The following is a 21,981-nucleotide window of genomic DNA, read 5'->3' as shown; positions in this document are numbered from 1 at the left end:
ATAAGGTTGTTAATAATAAGAATAATATTTTGGGAAAGTGACAAATAATAAGAATAATATTTTGGGAAAGTGACATTCTTGTTAAAGACACAGAAAGTTGCTTTTTTAAGTACAGCACTAGGATTTGCAGTCCTAAAGGACCTAAAATGGTATGCCTGATGTTTTTAAGGTTAAAAACAAGGAAGAATTCCCCCACGATAAGAAGCAGTCAAACAATCTTCGCTATATGTCAGAAATCTGAAAAAAAGGACAAAGGTCTACTTTAAAAGTAACCTTTTGTAAGCCACATCTGACAAAGTCCTTTATATCTTGATACATAAACCCAGCATTGAACTCTTGAAAAACAAAAACAGTGCATAAGCCAAGTGAGCAAATTATTTTGTCCTTGTACTACCAATATGAGCATATCACCATACTGATGTCTTTATTGATGTCTATATTTTCATTCTTGACAGCAAAAATTGGAAGCCCCACACTGAGAATAACCTATGTCAAGAGTTTTTTAATAAATACCCTGACTCAGATTTTCAAAAGAATTAGTTAAGTTAACCATGGGGTACATTAAGAAGAGTGTGGCCAGCAGGCCAAGGGAGGTTTTCCTCCTCCTTTAGTCTTCCCTGGTGAGGCCACATCTGCAGTACTGGGTCCAGTTCTGGGCTCCTCAGTTCAGGAAAGACAAGGAACTACTGGAGAGAGTCCAGGGAAGGGCAACAAAGATGCTGAGGGGGCTGGAGCATCTCCCTGATGAAGAAAGGCTGAGAGAGCTGGGTCTGCTCAGCCTGGAGAAGAGAAGGCTGAGAGGGGATCTAATCAATGTTTATAAATACGTTAAGGGCAGGTGTCAAGAGGTTGGGCCCAGACTCTTTTCAGTGGTGCCCAGCGACAGGTTAAGGGACAACGGGCACAAACTGAAACATGGGAAGTTTCACCTGATGATGAGGAAGAACTTCTGTACTGTGAGGGTGGCCAAACACTGGCACAGGCTGCCCAGAGAGGCTGTGGAGTCTCCTTCTCCGGAGATATTAAAAACCTGCCTGGATGCGATCCTGTGCAACTTGCTGTAGGTGACCCTGCTTTGGGAAGGGGGTTGGATAAGATGATCTCTGGAGGTCCCTTCCAACCCCAACCACTCTGTGATTCTGTGAAGTGTCATACTTCCACTTACGCTTTCTCAACAGAGTGTACAAAAATTGCCTGACTCCTACAGAATGTAGCTTTGCACGTCTTGAAGTGCCAGGCACCTCTAGTTTCCAAGGGCTCAAGCAAATTTCTTTCCAGCTGTTTTCAGTTGTTCCCACCTCCAGCAGTTTGCTCTGTCACTCTGCTGGTGGCTTCTAGCCTTGTAGCAGAAATGACAGAAGGGAAGGCGTACATGTCGCCTACTGTGTGCCACCTCCTCTCCTTCACCTTCACGCACCTCAGAAGTTTCGGCTGAGCTGAAGCCACTGCAGCACACACCCCGCTGCTGCTGCTCTGGGGACATCACCTCAGATGCAGTGGCAGAGGGGACAGCTGCAGGCAGGGACTACCTGCGATTAAGCCTACCACGGCACTTCAGCCCTGAGGACTGGGCTCCCCAACACTGAAACACTACAAACGAGTGTCACAAACTCAGTGGGAAAAATATGCTGGTTGATTCACAGATGGAAATACTCATTTTTAAGCAGCGTTTAACAATACCTGGAAAAAGGCACACAGAGACGTATTAAAATGGCATAAGATTGTTATTAAACTACACCATGGTTGTTAGGAAACATTCTGGTGTTTATGCCACATGACTCACACACAAACATTACAGAACACACAAACATTAAAGATATGGAACTCATATGCCATATATAAAGAATCATTTTGGGTGCCAAACGTAAAACTCAATTCTTTGTCATGAATAGAAAAAAGGCCTGAAGAGTATTAACCTGAATCTCAGCATTTCATTAAACACCCCATGAACTCGAGAGAGTGTTCTACTTGGATTTATGCAGATTTAGATTTTTATTTCTTCTATGTTAAAGCTGCAGCCTTAGGGATGGTGCATCAATGTTGTGCACTATGCTCTTGATTTAATAAATAGTACTGGGGAATAGCACTGTGCTAATTATGTTTATCCTCTGCTCATAAATTACTTTGTTGACAGGCTAATGGCATATTACACTCTACCACCTGCAATTTTGAGGGGACTACATATGAGGTGGCTTCTTTTGGACTTGACATTTTCGGATGCCATCAAGGGTAGCAGAATCTAAGCCTTCAGATCTCTGGTACTAATAGCACATATTTGATAGATAATAAGAAGCTATTTAGATGAGCTTATGTATCAAGACATCTTGATTTCAAAGAAGAAAACACACCAAAAATTAGACAGTATGGAGGCAGCCTTATGAGTTTCATGTTTTGGCAGATACATATGTTTTTAATAAAGCTAAGCGCATGAATCTCAAGAGAGTCCGATACTTAAGTTTCCACTTTTAAAGAGCACTTACCGATGGCAGAAAACAGACACATGATTAGAAGTATAAGGACACACCAAAGGACATCAGCATTCATCTGTCTTTCAAGCTTACTGCGTTTGTAACGGGGTCCATTATTATTTAACAAAGCTTTGGTCTCATGCCCTGCAGAAGCAATTACATCAAATGATGTCATATGGATTTTTGTTACTATTTTAAGGGAACTATAAAAAGGCAGTATGCCTCATCAGACAGAAAAACAGCTTTTACCTGCATAGATTACTATTCCTGCAACCTCTTCTGTATTTCTAATGGTACATCCACGTAACAAAAGATTTTCTTTGAACAGTCCATCCTTTTTTCCACTTTTATGTACTCTGCAGAAAATTTAAATACGGAACAAAGCACAGCATGTCAAAACATTAAGCTTGTTAAATCATACTACTCTCTAATATAACAAGCCCAGGAAAAATCTTCAAAGTTTAAGAAGTTTTGTCAACCTGATGGTGAAATATTTCCTTAGATCTTCCTCCTGAGAACATTTTCTGGCAGACTTTGAAAACTGAGAATATCTACCCAAGAATCCCAGACATGCAGCAGCCCAGCTGGAGCAGCACCAGTTGCTGTTGGATATACAAATGTACTGGACAAATGCTCACTGGAGATATGCAGGCCAAATCTACAGCATGTGTGCAGCATATCTAATGCTTTGAAAATGCATTGGACTTTCTGTGCATGTGCAAATTGACTGTGCAATCACAGTTAACCCAGTGCACCTAAGAGCAGATGTGTAGTGCATATGATTACCCACTATCCACATGTTCTTATCAAAGAAATCCTAGAGAGAAATATGGTGAAACTGGGAAAGGACTGTGCTTCAGAAGCAGTGATACTAAAAACGACGTGCCAGGGATAATATGCGTCAGTTCAGTGAAAAAGAAAGGAAAAAAATTCCATGTGTTCATCAGTGAGAACAAGAGAAATTCCTTTCAGAAGTGTCTCACTGACTCTAAGACAAGATGGCTGGTCCTCACTCTGACGAGTCCTGTTGACTAGCACCAAAACACATGAGAAAAATGGAACAATGTAATGTTCCCACTACAACGTACTGCCTGCTGTGTATGGACCGACTCAAATTTCAGCTGACAAAGTAATACAGAAAACAGGCTTATGAGAATTAACAGTCACCAGGGAAACGCTAACAAAACCGACAACAATTAAAAAATAGCATTAGAATGTTTTATTAGGTAAAAAAAACCCAAACCAAACAATAATTTCAAACACTTTCTAAATGAGTAAAATTTAATTTAATCAACTGCAATGTCTCAACGCCTCAGAGAAGATTAAAGTTTGAAATGCTTAAATGTTCTGCCTTCACCTTCACAGCATCAAAACCATCACACTTCCAAAGTCTAAAAAATGGACTGCAATAAAAAACTAGTAAAAGCAGGGAGTTCAAGAGAAATTCTGAAAAAGCACATGTGCTATACTAAAATTAACATTGTGCTGTTATAATGTTGAATTTCATGGCTACCTGGATCCTCTGAAATCTACAAACTGGCTTAAAATCGTGCCTTTTATAAAAAGGTACAGTTGTTTTTATTTGCTTCCTATTTTCGAAGCCTTCACACTTCACAAGGTTATATCTTCATGCTTTTCTCTGATTGTTAGAATCTTTTCCTTTTCTAAAGGAAGACCAAAATTCTAACTTTAGCACATGGTTCTAGGATCTCACGCCTGGAGAGCTATATCAAATATCCTGAGATCTGCAGGAAGAAAAGGTTCACACCGGTGAATCCTTTGTACTCTCCCTCAGACTAGTAGGACTACTTGCAGGTTACGCTGTTATGCTATGTAGCCTCTAGTCAATGCTCTTCGTGAGTAGAATATACCCATAAATAATGTGTATATATATACATTCATACATATGTGTATATATATACACAGATACATATATAAAGTTCTTTTTAATTCATTTTAATGTATTACACCCACTTCCTGCTCAAAAACATAAATTAAAAGCATTGGTGCTTCAACAGGTATGCTTAGCATCTCACTGTAGGGATGGAGACAAAGTGGTGGGTTTGACAGCTGAGGTAGCTGCAGCAGTGATAACATCTGACTACAGACCAGAAACAAATGGAGAAGGAAAGAAGTAGATAACACCAAGTTTGCGATTCTGATACAAAAATGAAGGCTTTTTTTTTCATCAGGAGAGAAGTTCCTCTGCTCAGCCCATCCTCCCTACCAGCCCCAGATACAAGAACAGAAGTTTTGCTTCTGTCCTCTTCAGCAAACCTCCTTAATCTACTGCCTCACCTTTTGCCAAAGGAGCTTCAAAAACTGGGGGCTGCCCAACAGCCTTCTTGCAGTATGCCAACAGGTGCAAGCACTGATTGCCAGCTGGAGAATTACCCAAATTTGGCTGGTCTTAAACTACGGGAAATAATTTCCTAATGATTCCATACTGCAGAAATTACTCTACTACCAGGATTCTGCCATTCCTCTGCTTTTTAAGACTGAATTCTACATTAGCCTTTCTCATAAATCATGAGGATGTTAGTTTGAATTTCCAATAAAGTCTCCAAATGATAGTTATGATTCCTGTTAACAAATGGGACTTTTTAAAGATAAACCTACTTAAGAAGTAATTGCTCTGGCTTATGATTTTATAGCCTTCATCAATTTTTTACACTTCACAGTAACAGTGGACTGTGTCAGGTATATTGCACATGGCAACCTTTATATACAATTCCTTGTGTATTTGTTCTATACAATTATATATTTGTTCTTACTATCTTAGCTTCTACAACTGCTCCAAAGCAATGGTAGAACATCTGAAGTTAATCTCTAGCTGCCAAGACCCCAATCTATTGACCTCACCCACAGGCTGAGCCTTCTCACCACAAGTCATCTTTACATGCATTTGGTGCTGTTTTTCACTCTTTCATATCCAAATGAAGTCAATCAACTCACCTGCTGCTCACGAGACCTTTAGAAAACATGGATGAAATAAAAATCTGGGAGAAAGAAGCTGGCAGGGGCTGGAGGAAACTCTCTGTTTCCTTCTCATCTGCACTCGCTCTCAGTGACCCATTAACAGAACATACATATAAGGCAATAGGGCACTGATGATAAAAGGAAGAAAAAATTACAGACATAAAGGTCTGGATTAAAAAATAATGAAAACTAGAGTTAGATAAAACCGCTCACTTTTCTAAGAAACCTGCCAAGGCTATAACTTTATGTCCGGGTGGAGAGATGGCTTAGATCCCATTTCTAGCCCTGCAGAGTTATAAACCTTAAGTCTGTTACAGAGGCTGAACAGTCTGTTTTTCCCCTTTCTGGATTCAGGCCAGTATAACTTTGGAGGCAAAGAAGGAAACTTTTCTCTGTCAGTATTTAAAACGGTGGCCAGCTGAAGCCGCTCAGACGCCTGGACCTCGAAGGCCAGCCCGTGAGGAAACGCACTGGTAAGTGCAGGTGCAATGCTCTCTTTCTTTGCAATTTCTCACATTGATGACTCCGCAAATATGCAGTATCTAAACATCTAGAATACACACACACCACGAATTAGGAGAAATTAGCAGACCAGATGTAGTTAGCTACTACTTTGCTACAGCACTCTGAAAAAGCTTGTGTAGAAATAAGCCGTCTGGTTTAATACAGCAACACAAAAATAAGTCCGATGGTAGCTCACTTCAGCCTTCTATTATATTTTTCCTTGTTACAGGTTTACCAGCATTAAATAACAAGGTGACATATCAAAACTGTATTCAAAAGAGAGTATTTTCTTTCACTCCCTGGTTTCTCAAGTGTCTTATAAAGCAAATGGTAGAGCTGGCATTACTTTCCAAGGCTTGACACTCCCAAAGAAAATATTCAGCAATCTTAAACAAAGTCTCAGTGCACATCATCGGTCAGAATCTTCCTGACTCTCAATTCCGATGAAACTTAGCCTAGTCGTTGTTTGTTGTTCTTTTTTTTCCAGGAGAGGTGGTGTCACTATAGCATATTAAAGAGACATCACTGTATAGATTTATACATTTTTTTCTTAAAAAAATTTTAACATGATTTTAGATTAATTTGGTTTTGTTATCTTATGACAAGCTTTGAAATAGAACTACAGACATGTATTCGTATCATTATTATTATAATTCCTTGCTATACTTATTTAGGTATGATCAGATAAAATTCTCTGTTCTTGTTTTTTTTTCCACTTTCAGAGAAAAGCTGAAAAGTCAGAACGTCAGCTACTACTTCTCCGTTTCCTTTGCCCATATGCACACAAAACCCAAGATTTTAAGGCCAATTTTGTTATTTTTGGAACCTGGCATGGGATTTTTGAATGTTTGCCTTGCATACTGTACATAATCTGGCTAGACCCATGCAGGCAGGGGGCATGTTGGGTTTTATTCTATTCTTTTTACACAAAATACTTCTTATAGGAGAATAAAAATGAGGAAAGATGCTTGGGATATCTGAGGGTACAGAAATTGCAAAACAGAATTAAAGCAAGCACCTGAATAGAACCAGTAGTCTGCCTGTCCGTCTGCACACCCAGAGTGTGTTCAATGCAGATTGTGCCAATATAACTGAAGAAGTCACAAGTAGTAATGTGCACGCTATACTTTTGCAGATATAAGATAGGGCTAGGCCCATCTCAATGCATTTTGCAATATTTTTGTGATTTTTTATTATCAAGTCTCCTTTTACCCTGGCCTCCTGGTGCTACATTGGTTACCTATAGTGATGACATTTCAGAACAACTGTGGGGAACAGATTTTTCACATGTTCACAACACACACACACACACACACACACACACAAATATTTCTACTCCCCAAAAGATTTGTCAGCACAAGACATTAGAACCAAGGAGATCTTAATATTTCGAACAAAAAAAAAATAGTCTTAATCAAAACTGGAAACCTACTAAGTGGTCAAAACTTCAGGAAAACTTTGACAGTAAGGTCTCAGCACAGCTTTTTCATATGGATCGCTTGAAAGTCTATTATTTCATAGCATCCCTATTTAGACATCTCAGTAACATTTCAGTTGAGCTATTATCAGCTGGGAGCTACCTGAGCCTTTCTTTCAAGCAGTGACTACTGGTAAGATTTTGAACAAGAGTTAAGATCTGAGTTTGACATGGCAATGACATGTTTCAATTCAGATGCGCTAATTACTATCCATCTTGATACTGCATGATTTGAAATAGACCCATGATTTCATGATACTGATGAAGAAAATCTAAAAAGAGGGGGAAAGAAAAGCCTTCTCCTGTGATAAATCAGGAGACCAAGAGTTTATTTGTTGAGGGGCTGGTCTCTGCTCTTCGCTTCAAATGCCCCATGGTCCTTCCGTTGTAAATCTCTTGCAGCATAGCTGATGAGACCTGGCAATCACCTGATGTTTTCTGCCAGTTTCAAAACTGATGTCTTGGCTTTTTGCTCTGTCAAAATATATTCACATAATTTGTGAAACATTAAAATATAAAGAAGACTAAATAGAATCAATATTGAACAAGTCTTCTAAAAGGAACTACCATGTTTTCTGATATGTAATTCAAATGGTTCTGTAACTTACATGCTATGGACATTTTCCACATGGAATACATAAGTAAATATATAATGAAAGACAAATTTAATCATATCTTCTACAGTATTCAACCTCTGCTCAATATTTTGGGGATTCACACACATGAAGTGTGTGCTAGAAAAGCTGCCAAACTTTCCATTTCCATATCTGGAAATGTCATTTCTGCAGTACAGCAGGCTCTCTATTAGTGTAGACAGTTGCACACCCTCATGCAGTAATGTCTAATACTAGACTTTTATCTTTAAATGAACTGTAGGGCTTTGTGCTGTTAAATAAAGGAACACATTTTCCCACACTACAACTTGATGTAATTTCAGAAAAACTGTCTTGATTTACACCAGTTGACAGTACATCCTACACCATCTGTGACATCTGACAGTAGTAACTGAGGTGGTAAACAGTATCACTGTAAAAAACTCCCCAAGCTCCAGCAATTTACCCCATGCCATTTATGCGATTCAATACAGCTCAACACTCCTAATCAACATGGGTGATAAATCATTTTATTCTAAACAGAAATAGTGTCTGTTTAACTCTCTGCATTAAAATTTAGACAAAAATTAAATATCCTGGGTTCTCACTCTCCATGTGGTTACAGACTGTAGAAAAATAAGTCATGTAAGAGTGCATCTCCTAAGTCACTGCTATCGCCATTCTACACACTACAGTCCTGGCTATGTTAGAAGCAAAGTGCTTTGCACATACTAAAACATTTGCTTCTGAGCAGGACAGATTGGCCAGAGTTAATGTAGTTCTGTTTAGAATTGAGTCAAGTAGCCATAGGCGATTCTGCATGGTAATGTACAAGCACACCCACTGTGTGAGCCAAGTGTTTTATTTTGTCTGAATGACAGGAAAGGAATATTGCCATAGCTGGAGAAATATCAGTTTCTCCCTCTGATTTTCCTCAATGACACTTATATTAAAAGAAACATCAAACAGACTCATCTTAATAAAAGCAGTGTACAACAGACTGTGTTTGTTTGTTGGCTCTCTTGGACCAATTTTCTGTTTCCTTCCATTTCCAGATGGGCCTTTTTGATCCATGGAGGGGAGGAAAGGAAGAAGAGTGTCTCTACCTGCACTCCTTCATGCATTCATTTCTGGAGTGTAAACTGATCAAAGCTAACAACTAAATGCAACCTTAGGAATGGAAATGTGAAGCTCCCATCTCACCCTGAAGTGAGGATGCTCTAAAAAGAGCCTTAAATATGCAGCCCTATTGAGACGTGATGATGATGCAACTTACAGAACACAGCCCAAAACAAACCAGCATGTATTTTACTCTATATTAGGGAAAAGGAGTGCATACTGAAGGATATTATACGAAATACTCACATGTAACCTCGAAACCTACTTAAGTCATTGTTTGGCTTCTCACATTCAATGACACTGGTGAACTTCAAGGGGTCAAATTCTGAGTCCTGGAATAATAAAAATGTTAATTACTTAGGGCAAAGACTTGCAAATTATAGCCAAAATAATTTTCTTTTCTGGCATTCACAATATATTAAAGCCCAGTTTTTTTCAAAGGCAATCAAATGAATGACACTAACCACCAGGACTGAAAATCAAAGGGACCTGGGCACCAAAATTCCTTAGGTGCCTTCCAAAATCTTCCTTACAAGAATGACTTTTTTGTTCTGCAAGTGGAAGAATGTGAATTTCTACAAGCAGTAGAGAAAAGATGCTGAGCCCAGAAGTCAAATGAATTTGGTCTGGAGTGGAAAAATGAAATTCAATTGGGAAGGCTCAAAATATTCAATAATATCACTATACTTCGTATTCAGTGAAGCTACTGAAAATCTAGGACAACATAAGTCAATATACTGCCAGTTATGAAAAAGCTAATATGAGCTTTTGAAATATTAGCAAGACTTCTTAATTGCTTTATGCCAACACAGATAAATTAATCTACTACAGTAAATTACACACATATAGCAGAATCACTTTTTCCTAATTAACACTTAAAAACCTTCTTGATTTTCTAGCTCATTAGTCTGAAGCTGGTATTTTTGCTGACTACATATGTTTACCTGTAGTTAGCACCTTTTTGTGTCTGAGGAAAAACATCCTATCACAGTATAATCGCTTGATTTTGTTAAATAAAAATCAAGGTTCTCCCTTCTTTGCCAGACCAAACAAACTATGCAGTGGAATCAGAGATACCTAGTCCTGGTGCTGCTGAGAAGGCTGTTTGTCTCCATCAGTGAAGACTATCTTTAGAAAACTGCTTTGCACACCATTTGAATGAAAGAAACGATTGTGAATTATCATATTATTAAGCTTTTGACAGTGATAACGCTGGAAATGTAATGTTTTATAATGGTTTTGCTGAGCAGCTGTAGACCCCAACCACTATTTTTAGAACACACCATGGGAACAGCTGACTGAGAATCAGTGACCAAACTGACACAATCTTATCACCAGCTTCTCTGACACACACAGGTGTCTCTGTTTTTTTGATACTGACTCTACTCAGAAGAGGTGAAAGAAACTAGAGGTATGTCAGCATTGCCATCAATGCCCTCCTTCATTTTTCTACCAGTTACACCTAGAAGAAAGACAGACTTACAGTATATAGGAGACAGTTCATACCACCCACGCCTGAGACTTTTGGAAACTTTTCCTGTATTTTCAAGAAACAAGACATGATAAAGAGAACCGTGAAGATGGGCTGTCACTGAGAGACAGCTACAGGCCACTGGAGGAAAGAATCACTTTTATATGCAGAATTGAGCTTGTGAACAAGGTGTGGGGGGGAAAGGAGTGAAAACAAAGGACAGCTCTGAGGAAAGAAGATTGCTATGCTGAGAATCAGACTCCCTAAATCATGTCAAAGTTGGCAGGCAAGTAGCTGAACCTTAGCAAAAAATCCAGATGATCTTCTCAGCACCCAATATTGTTGGTATTTAAGCTGATTAGATACATTCTCCCGGTCAGCCTTAAATTTTTCTAGGTGACTGAAGTTTGATGATGGGAATATTCGGAAGTACCTAGTTCTACAGAGGCACCTAAGACACCATTAGGCTGTAGAATGGGGCAGATACTGTAAAGCCACACGTTCACCCCCTTTGACCCTCATTCCTCAGCTGGTCACTTCAGACAGGCACAGACACCAGCCGTCACAAGGAAGGAATCACTGGCTAGAACACACATCACGAAGCTTTCAGGCCTTGACATCTGAAATGTGTTACCACAGCTCCTGAACCACACGCGCTCTGCCTGTGTCCTTGCCTCCAGCAGTCAAAGATTCACGCTACAGAGATGCTCTACTAGGAGCCAGTGCCACCTGGCAGCTGGCTTTTCTAGAGCTTGTTGGAGAAGGTGAAGTTCTCCCGAGTCACACTAAAGCCTGTTGTGCTGGGAAAGTCTGTGTTGTCTACGTTACACCTTCTCTGCTGCCCCAGAACATGATCTTTTCCTTCCTTGTCCCGTCATTTTCCTTGGCAGAAAAAAACCCAAAGTACAGGAAAAATAATCTACAACCACTGCTCAAGGTGTTTCAATAATACACTGTCTGTCTGCCTAGGGATTGTGTTAAAGAAGAGTCACCACTGCAGCTTAAATTATGTTTGTAAATTGGAGGGAAAAGACTGGAAAGGGAAATATTTCTTGTCTTTTTATTATTACATACTATATATAATACAGATAATTTAGCACAAATTTTCATTCAATGGTCTTAAAAAAAGAAAAGAAAGAAATCTTAACATCTTTGATGAATGCCCCTGAGGGAATCCTAGAGACACCTAATAATAAAACAGAATGTAATCAAACGCAGGTTTTCTATGGCTGCTGAACTCAACAGAGAGCATGGTTTCAGTGCTGTACAGACACATTAACTTCTAGAGCAATTGGAATTTTGCAGACTCAATTCCCTTTCTGCTAAGAAAGCCTGCCAGCAAAGCCAGCGACTTTACAAATAAGAAGAAAAAAATCTACTTGAAATCTAGAGTTAAAGTCTTCACAAAAAAGAAAGATTTTGTCAAGATGAGAGAGGAGTAAACCTACTCAACTTCCCCAATGCTACCATGCAGCCCAGTCTTTCTCTCTCCTTTGTTTGTTGGATTCTTCTCATTTATGACTCAGTTTTGGAACTAAAAGTCCTTTATCGTTAAATCTAACCGTCTGTGTATTTGTGTTCTGTTACAATTAAGTTGAAATATGTGATTATGGTCTTTAACCAGATAATATCTGGGCGGAGGGAAAACCCAATTAGAATAGCAGTTTACGTAAGGAAACAAAGCTGCTGAATTCTGATTTATGGCAAAAGCTCTTTGGCTTATTAATAAATCAAATAGCTCCATCTCTTCCCTGTGAAATGGAAGGGTAGATATACACTGTATATTACAGCTGATGACACTGTTTTGATGTGAAAATGCCTTTTGGTAAATGAATGAACAAATATGTTAAACACTGCCTGCATGTGACTGCTTTCAGTGGTTATAAAGAAGCACAAAGTTAACATAAGATTTCACAATGATCAAAGTTTTGTTCCTTTTTATGCTGATATCCATACTTCAGCAGCAAATGAAATATAAACTGTGATGATGTTTTCATGTATTAACAGTTAAAAGAAGCTGCAGCTAAACAGAAGTTAAAGCCAGATGTGTTGCTTTTACAGTGCACAAATCATGATTTTTGCTGTTTTCTGGGTGAAAGTCCATGAAAAAATTACATTCTCCACCACTACCTTTGATTTTTCCCTTACAGTGAATTGCTGCATCACTGTTCAGACACAGAAAACAAGATCAAAATATGGTCAAACACAGTACTTCCCCAGACCTTTGTGCTGCAGTTATCTGATGTGCTTGATTTTAAGCATCTTACTTCCTACTTACAGAACTGCTGGGTATTAAAGCTGTCACAACCTCAAGAGGGATGAAAAGGTCCATGGCTAGACAGATTGCAATCTGAACTGAGGCTTTCCGGGGCCTAATTTCCCTGAAAACTTCACTTATTTAGTGTTCTCATGGTCTCCCAGTGCACATCAACAAGGGCAGGTCACTCACAAAAAGCAGCTGGGGACATTTTTTTTCTCTTCTGAAGGTATGTATCATATTTATTATATGGTACCTCTGCATGTGTCGCATACTTGTGCATTGTGTACCACTGATTTGAAAAACTGACTTTCTGGTTGATACAAACATGGGAGAGATCACTCACTGCAAATAAGTTCCCCAGAATACTTCGGAAAACTGTTGGACCGCAAGGGGCAGGGCTAAATTCTGTTATGTCTGTCATATATTTCTATTAAACAACTTGTTCTCCTTTTTCTACAATGTACATTTTACTTGCTACGACTAATTCTAAGGATAAGCCCCTGTAAAATAAATTAAGGCAAAATATCTTGCTTACAGTTAAGGCAGATGTCTTACTACTAGGTAGTGCTTAATTCAGAGCATAGACTGGTCATTGTTAAGATGTTACAGAAAAACTGTGCTTGAAAGGATACTTGAAAGTCACTTGGAGAAACAAGAAATCTAAAAGAAGGGTCAGCAATTATTATACTAGTTTCAGTGAGTGTCAACTTTGAAAAAAATCAATACAGGCACCATGTATGTCAAAGTCTAAGCAGTCAAACACATTCAATTATTTTAAGAGAAAAAAAGAAACAGCAACCAGAACTCAAAAGTTTTTACTCCAGCATTTTCTCACTTTTCTCACAAGCATATTCTCACTTGTGCTTCTCTCCCTCCAGGCCAACCAATCTCAAACTCTCTTTGAAACAGTGAAAGAGCAACAGTATGAGAGATGGATGATACTTAGGAGCCAAGAAGCGCAGATTTGGCTTCCATGAAGCTGAAAAGGGAACTGAATCCTTGTCTCCTTTTGTCTTGAGCAAATGGGACTACTGTAAACCCCTCTGCCCATGCTATTCAAACTAACTTAGCACTTGCAGGTTCTAAAAAATTAGTACATTCTTTTCCAAATGTTAAGTATTGCCCCTGCTTTTTTGACACAGTAAGCATGGCTATAAGCATCATCCATATGGGCACCAATTTGGTTCTCTGCTGGTCTTTCAGATGGATGCTGTTCCTCCTGTCGGGTTTGAATTTCACATCACCACCATGGTACCACAGCAATGTCACTCTACAACCGAGCTTCCAAGCTGTACTGTCTGCCTACTGGCAATAGCATGCATGTTACTTCAAAGAGTAAAAACACAAAATATGCCTGGTTGCCTATGCTCTGGAGAGTGCAGGGAATGGTTGGATGGTTGGTATACACTGTCTGAAAAACTGAATGACCACAAGCCTGCACACAGGGAATGAGAAGGTAAAACTGGTGGCATGCCTTGTCTGGTGCTGCGTGGCCTAGTAAGACACCAGGAACCTGTTGCTCTAACCACCATGGCACACCACCATTCTTTTTCTGCAGGTAAATCATAACAAGGTCTTGAAAGATGTGAAAAAAGATGTTTCAGTCATTTCTTCCCATACAATTTGAGAGTTTCAGAAATATAGAAATGAAGAAATACATTGTTTTGTCAACCATGAATGCATAGAAACATTCAGGTATACCCCCATATTGGGGTGGTTCATACCCTGCATTCAGAAGCCTTCAGTGACTAAATGTTATACGCTTCACTCCAGTGGTAAGAACTCTTTCTTACCAATATAATTCTAAAAACAGGTCTTGAAGCTTCCTGTGTGTATGAAATGATGCATAAGATACATCAGAGGAGTGAAGACCACTTCTTGCTTCACTCTTCTGCCACATTATGTCATATCCAAATGAAAACAGAAAAAAAAAAAACAAGAGGAAAAAAAAGAAGGGATTTAACTCAATAATAAGAAACTGACTTTCTTCAAATACCTGACTTCACATTTTGATTTTGCCATAATAGCCTTAGTTCACTGCCTTCCTCTGAAAAAAATCGCTGACTTTTTAGGAACTCAAAGATATTTCTGAAAGTTTGAAACTTGTCAAAAGGACACACAGTGATACTTTACCCAGGGATTCCACAAAATATATTTCATTTCTTCAGGAGCCTTCTTGCTAAGGAAATGTTTAACATCCTATCCATAAATCCTATTTCTTCCAATTTCTTAAAATTTAGGGAAATTCATTCTTACTCTAAATGCAGTAATGGGAAGGCTTACTTTCCTTACGTAAGCAAACTTGGATTGCAAAAACCTGCTAAATACTGATTCCTTCAAAGTTGAATTTCAAATTAAAGTTAAATTGCAGATGTAAAGGGTTTTGTGACTAGGCTTTAACAATGCTCTACCTATTAAACCTGATAAAGAGTTCCATTTAAAACAATAACTTACGTCTGCAATAATTGGGCTGTGTCTCTGGGGGAGGCACAAACGTACACAAGAAAAGAAAACATAATGGAAAGGCGTTTTCTTTTAAGTTTTCCTTAAAACAGACTACTGTCCCTTATCTCTCAGGTGACTATTGATGTATCACCCTCGGAAAAACTCATCCTAAAAAGGCAAAGTGTTAGGGGAAAGAAAACGTTATAATGCCTCTACAGAGTGGGAAACCAACAGGCAGACAGATGAAGGAACTACAGAGGTGGGTCACAAAAAAGGGAGACTGAATTTAGCTGTCTCCAAGATGACTTTGGAGCTTGAGCTGTAAGACCATTCTGAATCTCTACAGTGAAATGCCAGCCTCTCTGACTCTGCTGGCAACCTCACAGAACTGTCATAGCTCAAGCAGCAAAGCATGCTGCTCTGCCAGATGAGTTAGTTTGACAATTACACAGTGTTCAAACAACAAATTCCCCTTCATTAAATGCGTGTTGTATGGGTGATTTAACGGCCTGCTAGTGATATTAATAATGCATAGTTATTAAAATGTTTTCCTTTTTCATCTGCCCTACTTTACTGCTGCAGAAGCCTGAGTTTGATGTTTAGTCCTTCCTTCCAATAGGACAGCATGAGTACACCAGGATGCCTTCGGGTGACAGTGACAGTTACCCGCTTATCACATTGTGTTTACTGGCTATGCTGGGGATCTTATCCAGACTTCTCCCTGCAGTACAATTGCTGGATGAGGGCTCTGGGACTTGTTTTGGCGTGTATGTCTGGAGGAAACAAAAAGGGAGAAATGGAATCATGGGGACTACTCCAAGGAAATATTTAATAGACCAAAATCTGCCTCAGCTAGAAAAACAGCTTTCCAAGTTTAAAAGCTTTGAAGTGCAATAAGAACGCAACCTCCTAATGCATCACTCTGTCCTACTATTGCTTTATATAGCAGTACCCTGCGTCTACCATATAAAATTAATCTGACCTTTTATTAATGTGCAACTGGAACTACATACTAATTTTACATATCCAAAGCATCAAGACTGCTTATATACTAAAAGAGTGAAATGTTTTCATGTCTAAACTGCATTAGTCTTTCTGGCAGAATTTATCTGTGCCACTAATCCACAAGAAAAGAAAGAAACACTTTGATCTATGCTATTTAGGAACTAAACAGATCCAGCCGTACATCAGAATTTAATAGCTTTGTTTTCCACTCTGACAGCTACTACAATAATTGGATTTTTTTCAGTACCGTTTGTTTAAATGGAACAGAGATGTTCAGTATTCAGGAACATTGGAACAGCTGAGCAAGCCAAATACATGTTAGGGGTCTGATTTTCCTCTGACTGACCTAAGTAACAGTTCTGCCCTTTGTAGAAAATAATATGAGGGAATAGTGCAATATTCAGTCTGCAGGAAAAGAAATGTGTTGCTTGCAAGGCCTAGGAAGACCTCAATAATTGCATGACAGCCAGCTGAAGAAACTGCTGTTAGTCAATCACGGAATAAAAGTACCAAAAAACCCGTCAATAATGCTGAAAATACATGCAAGTTCTAATGTCCCTTGGGATGATGGTCATCCTTAGCAACGCACTGAAAATTACAGTGGTGTGAATGAATTCATCCATGGACTACAGCAGCGCTGGAGGGTGCTAAGGGAACAGAGTATGTCAAAGCTGAAATATGGACCCAGATCTGGACAATTAAGAAAGTGGTATCTGCCTGTTCTAAAAGCCAGCCACTGAAAGAAATAAATGGGTTCATAGTCTGTAAGAACCAACCTCAGCATTAGCTCAGCACTTCGACTGAACCACAAACCGAGCCTCTCAAGGGCTCACAAAACTCCGCGTACAACCCACATTGATCCTCCAGAGGCTTTTCGCTTCATGTTCACAGACTCTTGGTAAGATGTAACCCTTCCCACTCTCCAGTGCCTTCCCCTTTCTGGAGAGATTTCTAGCAGTCTTTCTGCTGCATTTCATAACTGCTGGAAGAAAACTTCACTTAATTAGTGGCAGAAGCATTGCACAGTCATTTTAATTTAGTAGCACAACAGCTCAGGTCAGCTTCTGAATATGCCTTGGCCTACTCCTGCTCTAGGCCGGGCTGCTGGCCAGTCTGACTTCTTGTGGGATGAAGTTCTGCCAGACGAAATGGGAATGGGAAGGACTAAGACCCTTCAACCAGAAGAGGGAAATGCCAAGCACCTCTCTGACATCATTGCACAAATAAAAAACAGAACATCAGAGGCCTGACAGGAGAGAGAACGGCTGCTAATGAAGGGTTTTCCTTATGAATGGTAAAATCTAACAGTAGCAGCTGTAGCGTCAGGACACAGTCAAACACACCAAAGATTGATGAATCCATCTCAACTTGAAGACAGGGAATCTGGATAAAAGCAGCTTTATCTCGCAAGGCATTATGTTTAAGAAACGTTTCTAGGATGTGAGGGAAACCTGTAACATACAGCAACTGCTCAAGGAACTGAGAGACTCCAGCCCCTGCCAGCTGCAGGAGAGCACTTGAAAGAGGCAATCCTAATGAAAAGAGACCTTTTATTCCAAAGGCTACAGAGCAGCATTCATATAAGCACTATCACAGGTTTGTCAGCCTTTCCATGAGCATCTCCAGCATGGGAAGGCTTTATAACCAAGTAAAAGCTCCCTGAGCTGGACACCAGCATGCCATTTTCGCTTGGAGTTCTATCTTGTATCAACATTCACCATCACATGCCTGCCCTACTAAGGCAAACACAGCATCCAGACTGCACCTTCTCCACTTAATCCCAGCTATTTCTGCACTTCCCTTATAGCCCTGTGGAGAGGGTGGAGGGGCAGCTGTGAAGATGAACCGTCAATCTGAGGGCAGCAGGGCTGTGGTTGGCATCCATGGTATATGGGGGAAGTTGAGATGGCTGCAGAATACTGTGGCTAAGAAACGGCTTCGCTCTCTGGTCTGTATTCTCATCTACTACCTGCTTTACTGAACATGTTCATTTTCAATCAACATGGTAAAAACTCCAGTAGCAAGGTGAAAAACACCTCTTCAATAACTCAAGGAATTCAAGGGTGATTTCTTTTCAGACACCAGCTGATTGCATAGATCTTAAGAACAGGAATTCATGATGGCCTTGCCAGTTCCCAAACTGGACAGCAGAGCTGGGAAATTAACTGAGGGGGATGAACATGTATCGCTTCCCTGTTCAGCCTCATGCCTCAGGCAGGCACAAAGGTTACAAAGTTCCTGCATGGTCTTGTTGTCAGTAATCTGTATGCTTTGTTCAGTTAAGTGTGGAATTAGATGAATAGGACCTGTTGAATCAGAGCACAGCAGAACAGCAGAGTCTATTGCTCTTATGCAGGCTTTCCTCACCAGCTTTCTTACCCTCTGGGCAGATGTCATCTGCTTGGACTTCTGCAAGCCCTTTGATATGTTCCTTCACAACATTCTTGATGCTAACTCAGAGAGATATGGGTTTGATGGATGGACCATTAGATGGATAAGGAATCGGCTGAATGGCTGTGTCCAAAGAGTTAGAGTCCATGGTTTGATGTCCAGGTGGAAACCAGTAACGAGTGCTGTCCCTCAAGTCCATACTGGGATGAGTACTATTCATCAATGACACAGTGGGATTGAGTGTACCCTCAGCAAGTTTGCAGACGACATCAAGCCGAGCGGTGCAGTTGATATGCTTGAGGGAAGGGATGCCATCCAGAGGGACCTTGACAGGCCTGAGCAATGGACCCATGTGAACTTCACAAAGTTCAACAAGGACAAGTGCAAGGTCCTGCACCTGGGTTGGGGCAATCCCCAATATCAGTGCGGTCTGTGAGATGAATGGATTGAGAGCAGCCCTGTGGAGTAAGTCTTGGGGATACTGATGGGTGAAAAATTGGATATATGCCAGCAATGTGCGCTCACAGTCCAGAAAACCAACTGTACCCTGGGCTGCATCCCAAGCAGTGTGACCAGCAGGTCAAGGGAGGGGATTCTCCCTCTCTGCTCTGCTCTGGTGAGACCCCCCCTGCAGGACTGCCTTCAGCTCTGGGGTCCTCAGCACAAGAAGGACATGGACATGGTTAGAGTGGGTCCAGAGGAGGACCATGAAAATGATCGAGGGCTGGAACACCTCTCCTATGAGGACAGGCTGAGAGAGTTGCGGGTCAGCCTAGAGATAAGACGGCTCCAGGGACACTTCACCAAGGCCTTTCAATATAAAAAGGAAGCTTACAAGAAAGGCAGACAGAGTCTTTTTACCAAGGCCTGCAGTGACTGGATGAGGGGCAACAGTTTTAAACTGAAAGAGGGTAGATTTAGATTGGATATAAAGCTTAATTTTTCACTGTGAGGGTGGTGAGGCACTGGCACAGGTTGCCCAGAGAAGCTGTGGATGCCCCATCCCTGGAAGTGTTCAAGGACAGGCTGGATGGGGCTTTGAGCAACCTGGTCTAATGAAAGATGTCCCTGCCTACGGCAGGGGTGTTAGATTACATGGTCTTTAAAGGTTCCCTTCCAATCCAAACTATTCTATGATTATGTGGTTCTTATGCAAATATTCATTGTTACAAGCATTCAATAAATGTGAGATGTGGAAGTGCAACCAATGAGAACAAATGTCAGGAATAAGAACAACAAGGAGAACATCAATTAATAAAAGAGTTTCTTAATAGCTGACATGACCCACAACCATGTAGTTAATAGCAGGACAAAATAATTTTTATCCCTTCCTGTTAAGACTGCAGCAACCTGTAAGGCTGATCCCTGTGAATTCAGCCATTCAGGCCACATTGCTATACAGGTATATGAGTATACTTAGTCATATGGTGCATGGTTTTGAATCTGGTATTTAATCAAGTCAGGCCAAACATTTAATAAGCAAACAAGCTTGAAAAAATTAAGTAGAGACTGGTAAACGCTTATGAAGACTTATATGTGCTTTCTAACCATATTGTATGTTAAACATGAAATTCTCTTTCTCTTAGAAGCCAAAAGGCTAAGTGTTCCTTGCTTTGATGTAAACCAGTCCATTACTGTGTCATTAAGAAAGCTGAATTAGTGTATTAGCACTGCTGTCTATAAATCTCCATGCACTACTGATGTTTTTAATTGAAAACCAAACGGAAGTATAAGCACTGTAGTTCTGTGTGGAGAACAGTATCTTCTCCAGTCACGTACCTACAGGACAATCATAGCTTTCTCTCTCACAAGCACATACACAGATGTCAAGTGTCTGACCACCACAGAGTCATAGCAGAGCTTGAAAGTATGAACCTGATTATAACCAATGAATGGAAATTTTCATGAGTTTATTGAAATAACAGTTCTGAGACATATGGTCAGCCACTTCCCATGTAAGTAACATTTTAATGCAAATTTCTACTGGCCTGCATGGCCTTATCAGTACTAAAATTTGTAAAAGACTTGGAGGGTAGCAGGTGGAGAAAAGAGAAGTGGGATGAGGGTTCACATCCTGGATGCTGAGATAAATACAGGAGTTCCTCATTCTGCTGCTCTGCCTTTTCTGGCAGAAAAACAGACCTCCACCTCAGTGCTTCCAAAGGAAAGTGAGACTGTACCATCATAGCTGGGGTTACACGTGGCTTAATACTGTGAACCCTCCTGCTCTGGAAAAGAAGGCCGTTCCATCTTTTCCTAACCACTGATACTGCCAAATGGGGTTGTGGTATCAGAGGCAAGTATAGTGTGATGTGTTTCCAGCTCAAAAATCCTGGCCCTAAAATCAGGAGTTCTCAGCATTGTATTACAAAATCTCATTTCTGAGAAGAGATAGTCCAGATATTTGATTGACAAGAAGCTCAATATGACACGGCAATGTGTGCTCGCAGCCCAGAAAGCCAACCATACCCTGGGCTGCATCCAAAGCAGCGTGACCAGCAGGTCGAGAGAGGGGATTCTGCCCCTCTGCTCCACTCTGGTGAGACCCCCCTGCAGTACTGCCTTCAGCTCGGGGGTCCTCAGCACAAGAGGGACATGGACCTGTTGGAGCGAGTCCAGAGGAGGCCACGAAGATGATCCGAGGGCTGGAGCACCTCTGCTGTGAGGACAGGCTGAGAGAGTTGGGGTTGTTCAATCTGGAGAAGAGAAGGCTCTGGGGACAGCTCATAGCAGCCTTCCAGTACCTAAAGAGGCCTACAAGAAAGAAGGGGAGGGATTTTTTACAAGGGCAGGTAGTGATAGGATGAGGGGTAATGGTTTTGAACTGGAAGAGGGAAGATTTAGATGAGATGTTAGGAAGAAATTCTTCCCTGTGAGGGTGGTGAGGCACTGGAAGAGGTTGCCCAGAGAAGCTGTGGATGCCCCATCCCTGGAAGTGTTCATGGCCAGGCTGGATGGGGCTTTGAGCAACCTGGTCTGGTGGAAGGTGTTCCCGCCCATGGCAGGGGGGCTGGAACTATATCATCTTTAATGATGATTAAAGATGATCATATCAATAATGATTCCAACCAAACCATTCATGATTCTATGATTCTATGATATTTCCTGTTCCTAGCTGACAGGCCAATGTATGGCTGAGGAATAAAAAATTCCAGAAATAAACTTTCGTTCAGTAATACTGAATTAGGCTAGGAGATCAGAAAAGTCATGATGATAAAAAAAATAATTGGAAAATCTCTTCTTAACTTGCTTTAAATATAAATGTTTAC

The 21,981-nt window shown here is 40.4% G+C and overlaps 1 protein-coding gene across 1 annotated transcript in view; it reads right to left on the bottom strand.

Annotated features, from left to right (window-relative positions):
* The window catches only part of ATP10A (ATPase, class V, type 10A), a gene marked incomplete at its 5' end in the record, with an annotated part of 71,724 nt that overhangs the window by 41,972 nt on the left and 7,771 nt on the right, over positions 1-21,981 (bottom strand). The window contains 3 exons of the mRNA XM_009704706.1: positions 2,481-2,612; positions 2,718-2,824; positions 9,387-9,472. Coding sequence (XP_009703008.1) covers positions 2,481-2,612; positions 2,718-2,824; positions 9,387-9,472 — 325 coding nt within the window. The remainder of the gene's footprint in view (positions 1-2,480; positions 2,613-2,717; positions 2,825-9,386; positions 9,473-21,981) is intronic.

This window comes from Cariama cristata, unplaced genomic scaffold, assembly GCF_000690535.1.
Source record: "Cariama cristata isolate BGI_N322 unplaced genomic scaffold, ASM69053v1 scaffold1307, whole genome shotgun sequence".
Classification (NCBI taxonomy): Eukaryota; Metazoa; Chordata; class Aves; order Cariamiformes; family Cariamidae; genus Cariama; species Cariama cristata.
The sequence above is the reverse complement of the archived record's forward strand: the minus strand, read 5'-3'. Positions and strand labels throughout refer to the sequence as shown.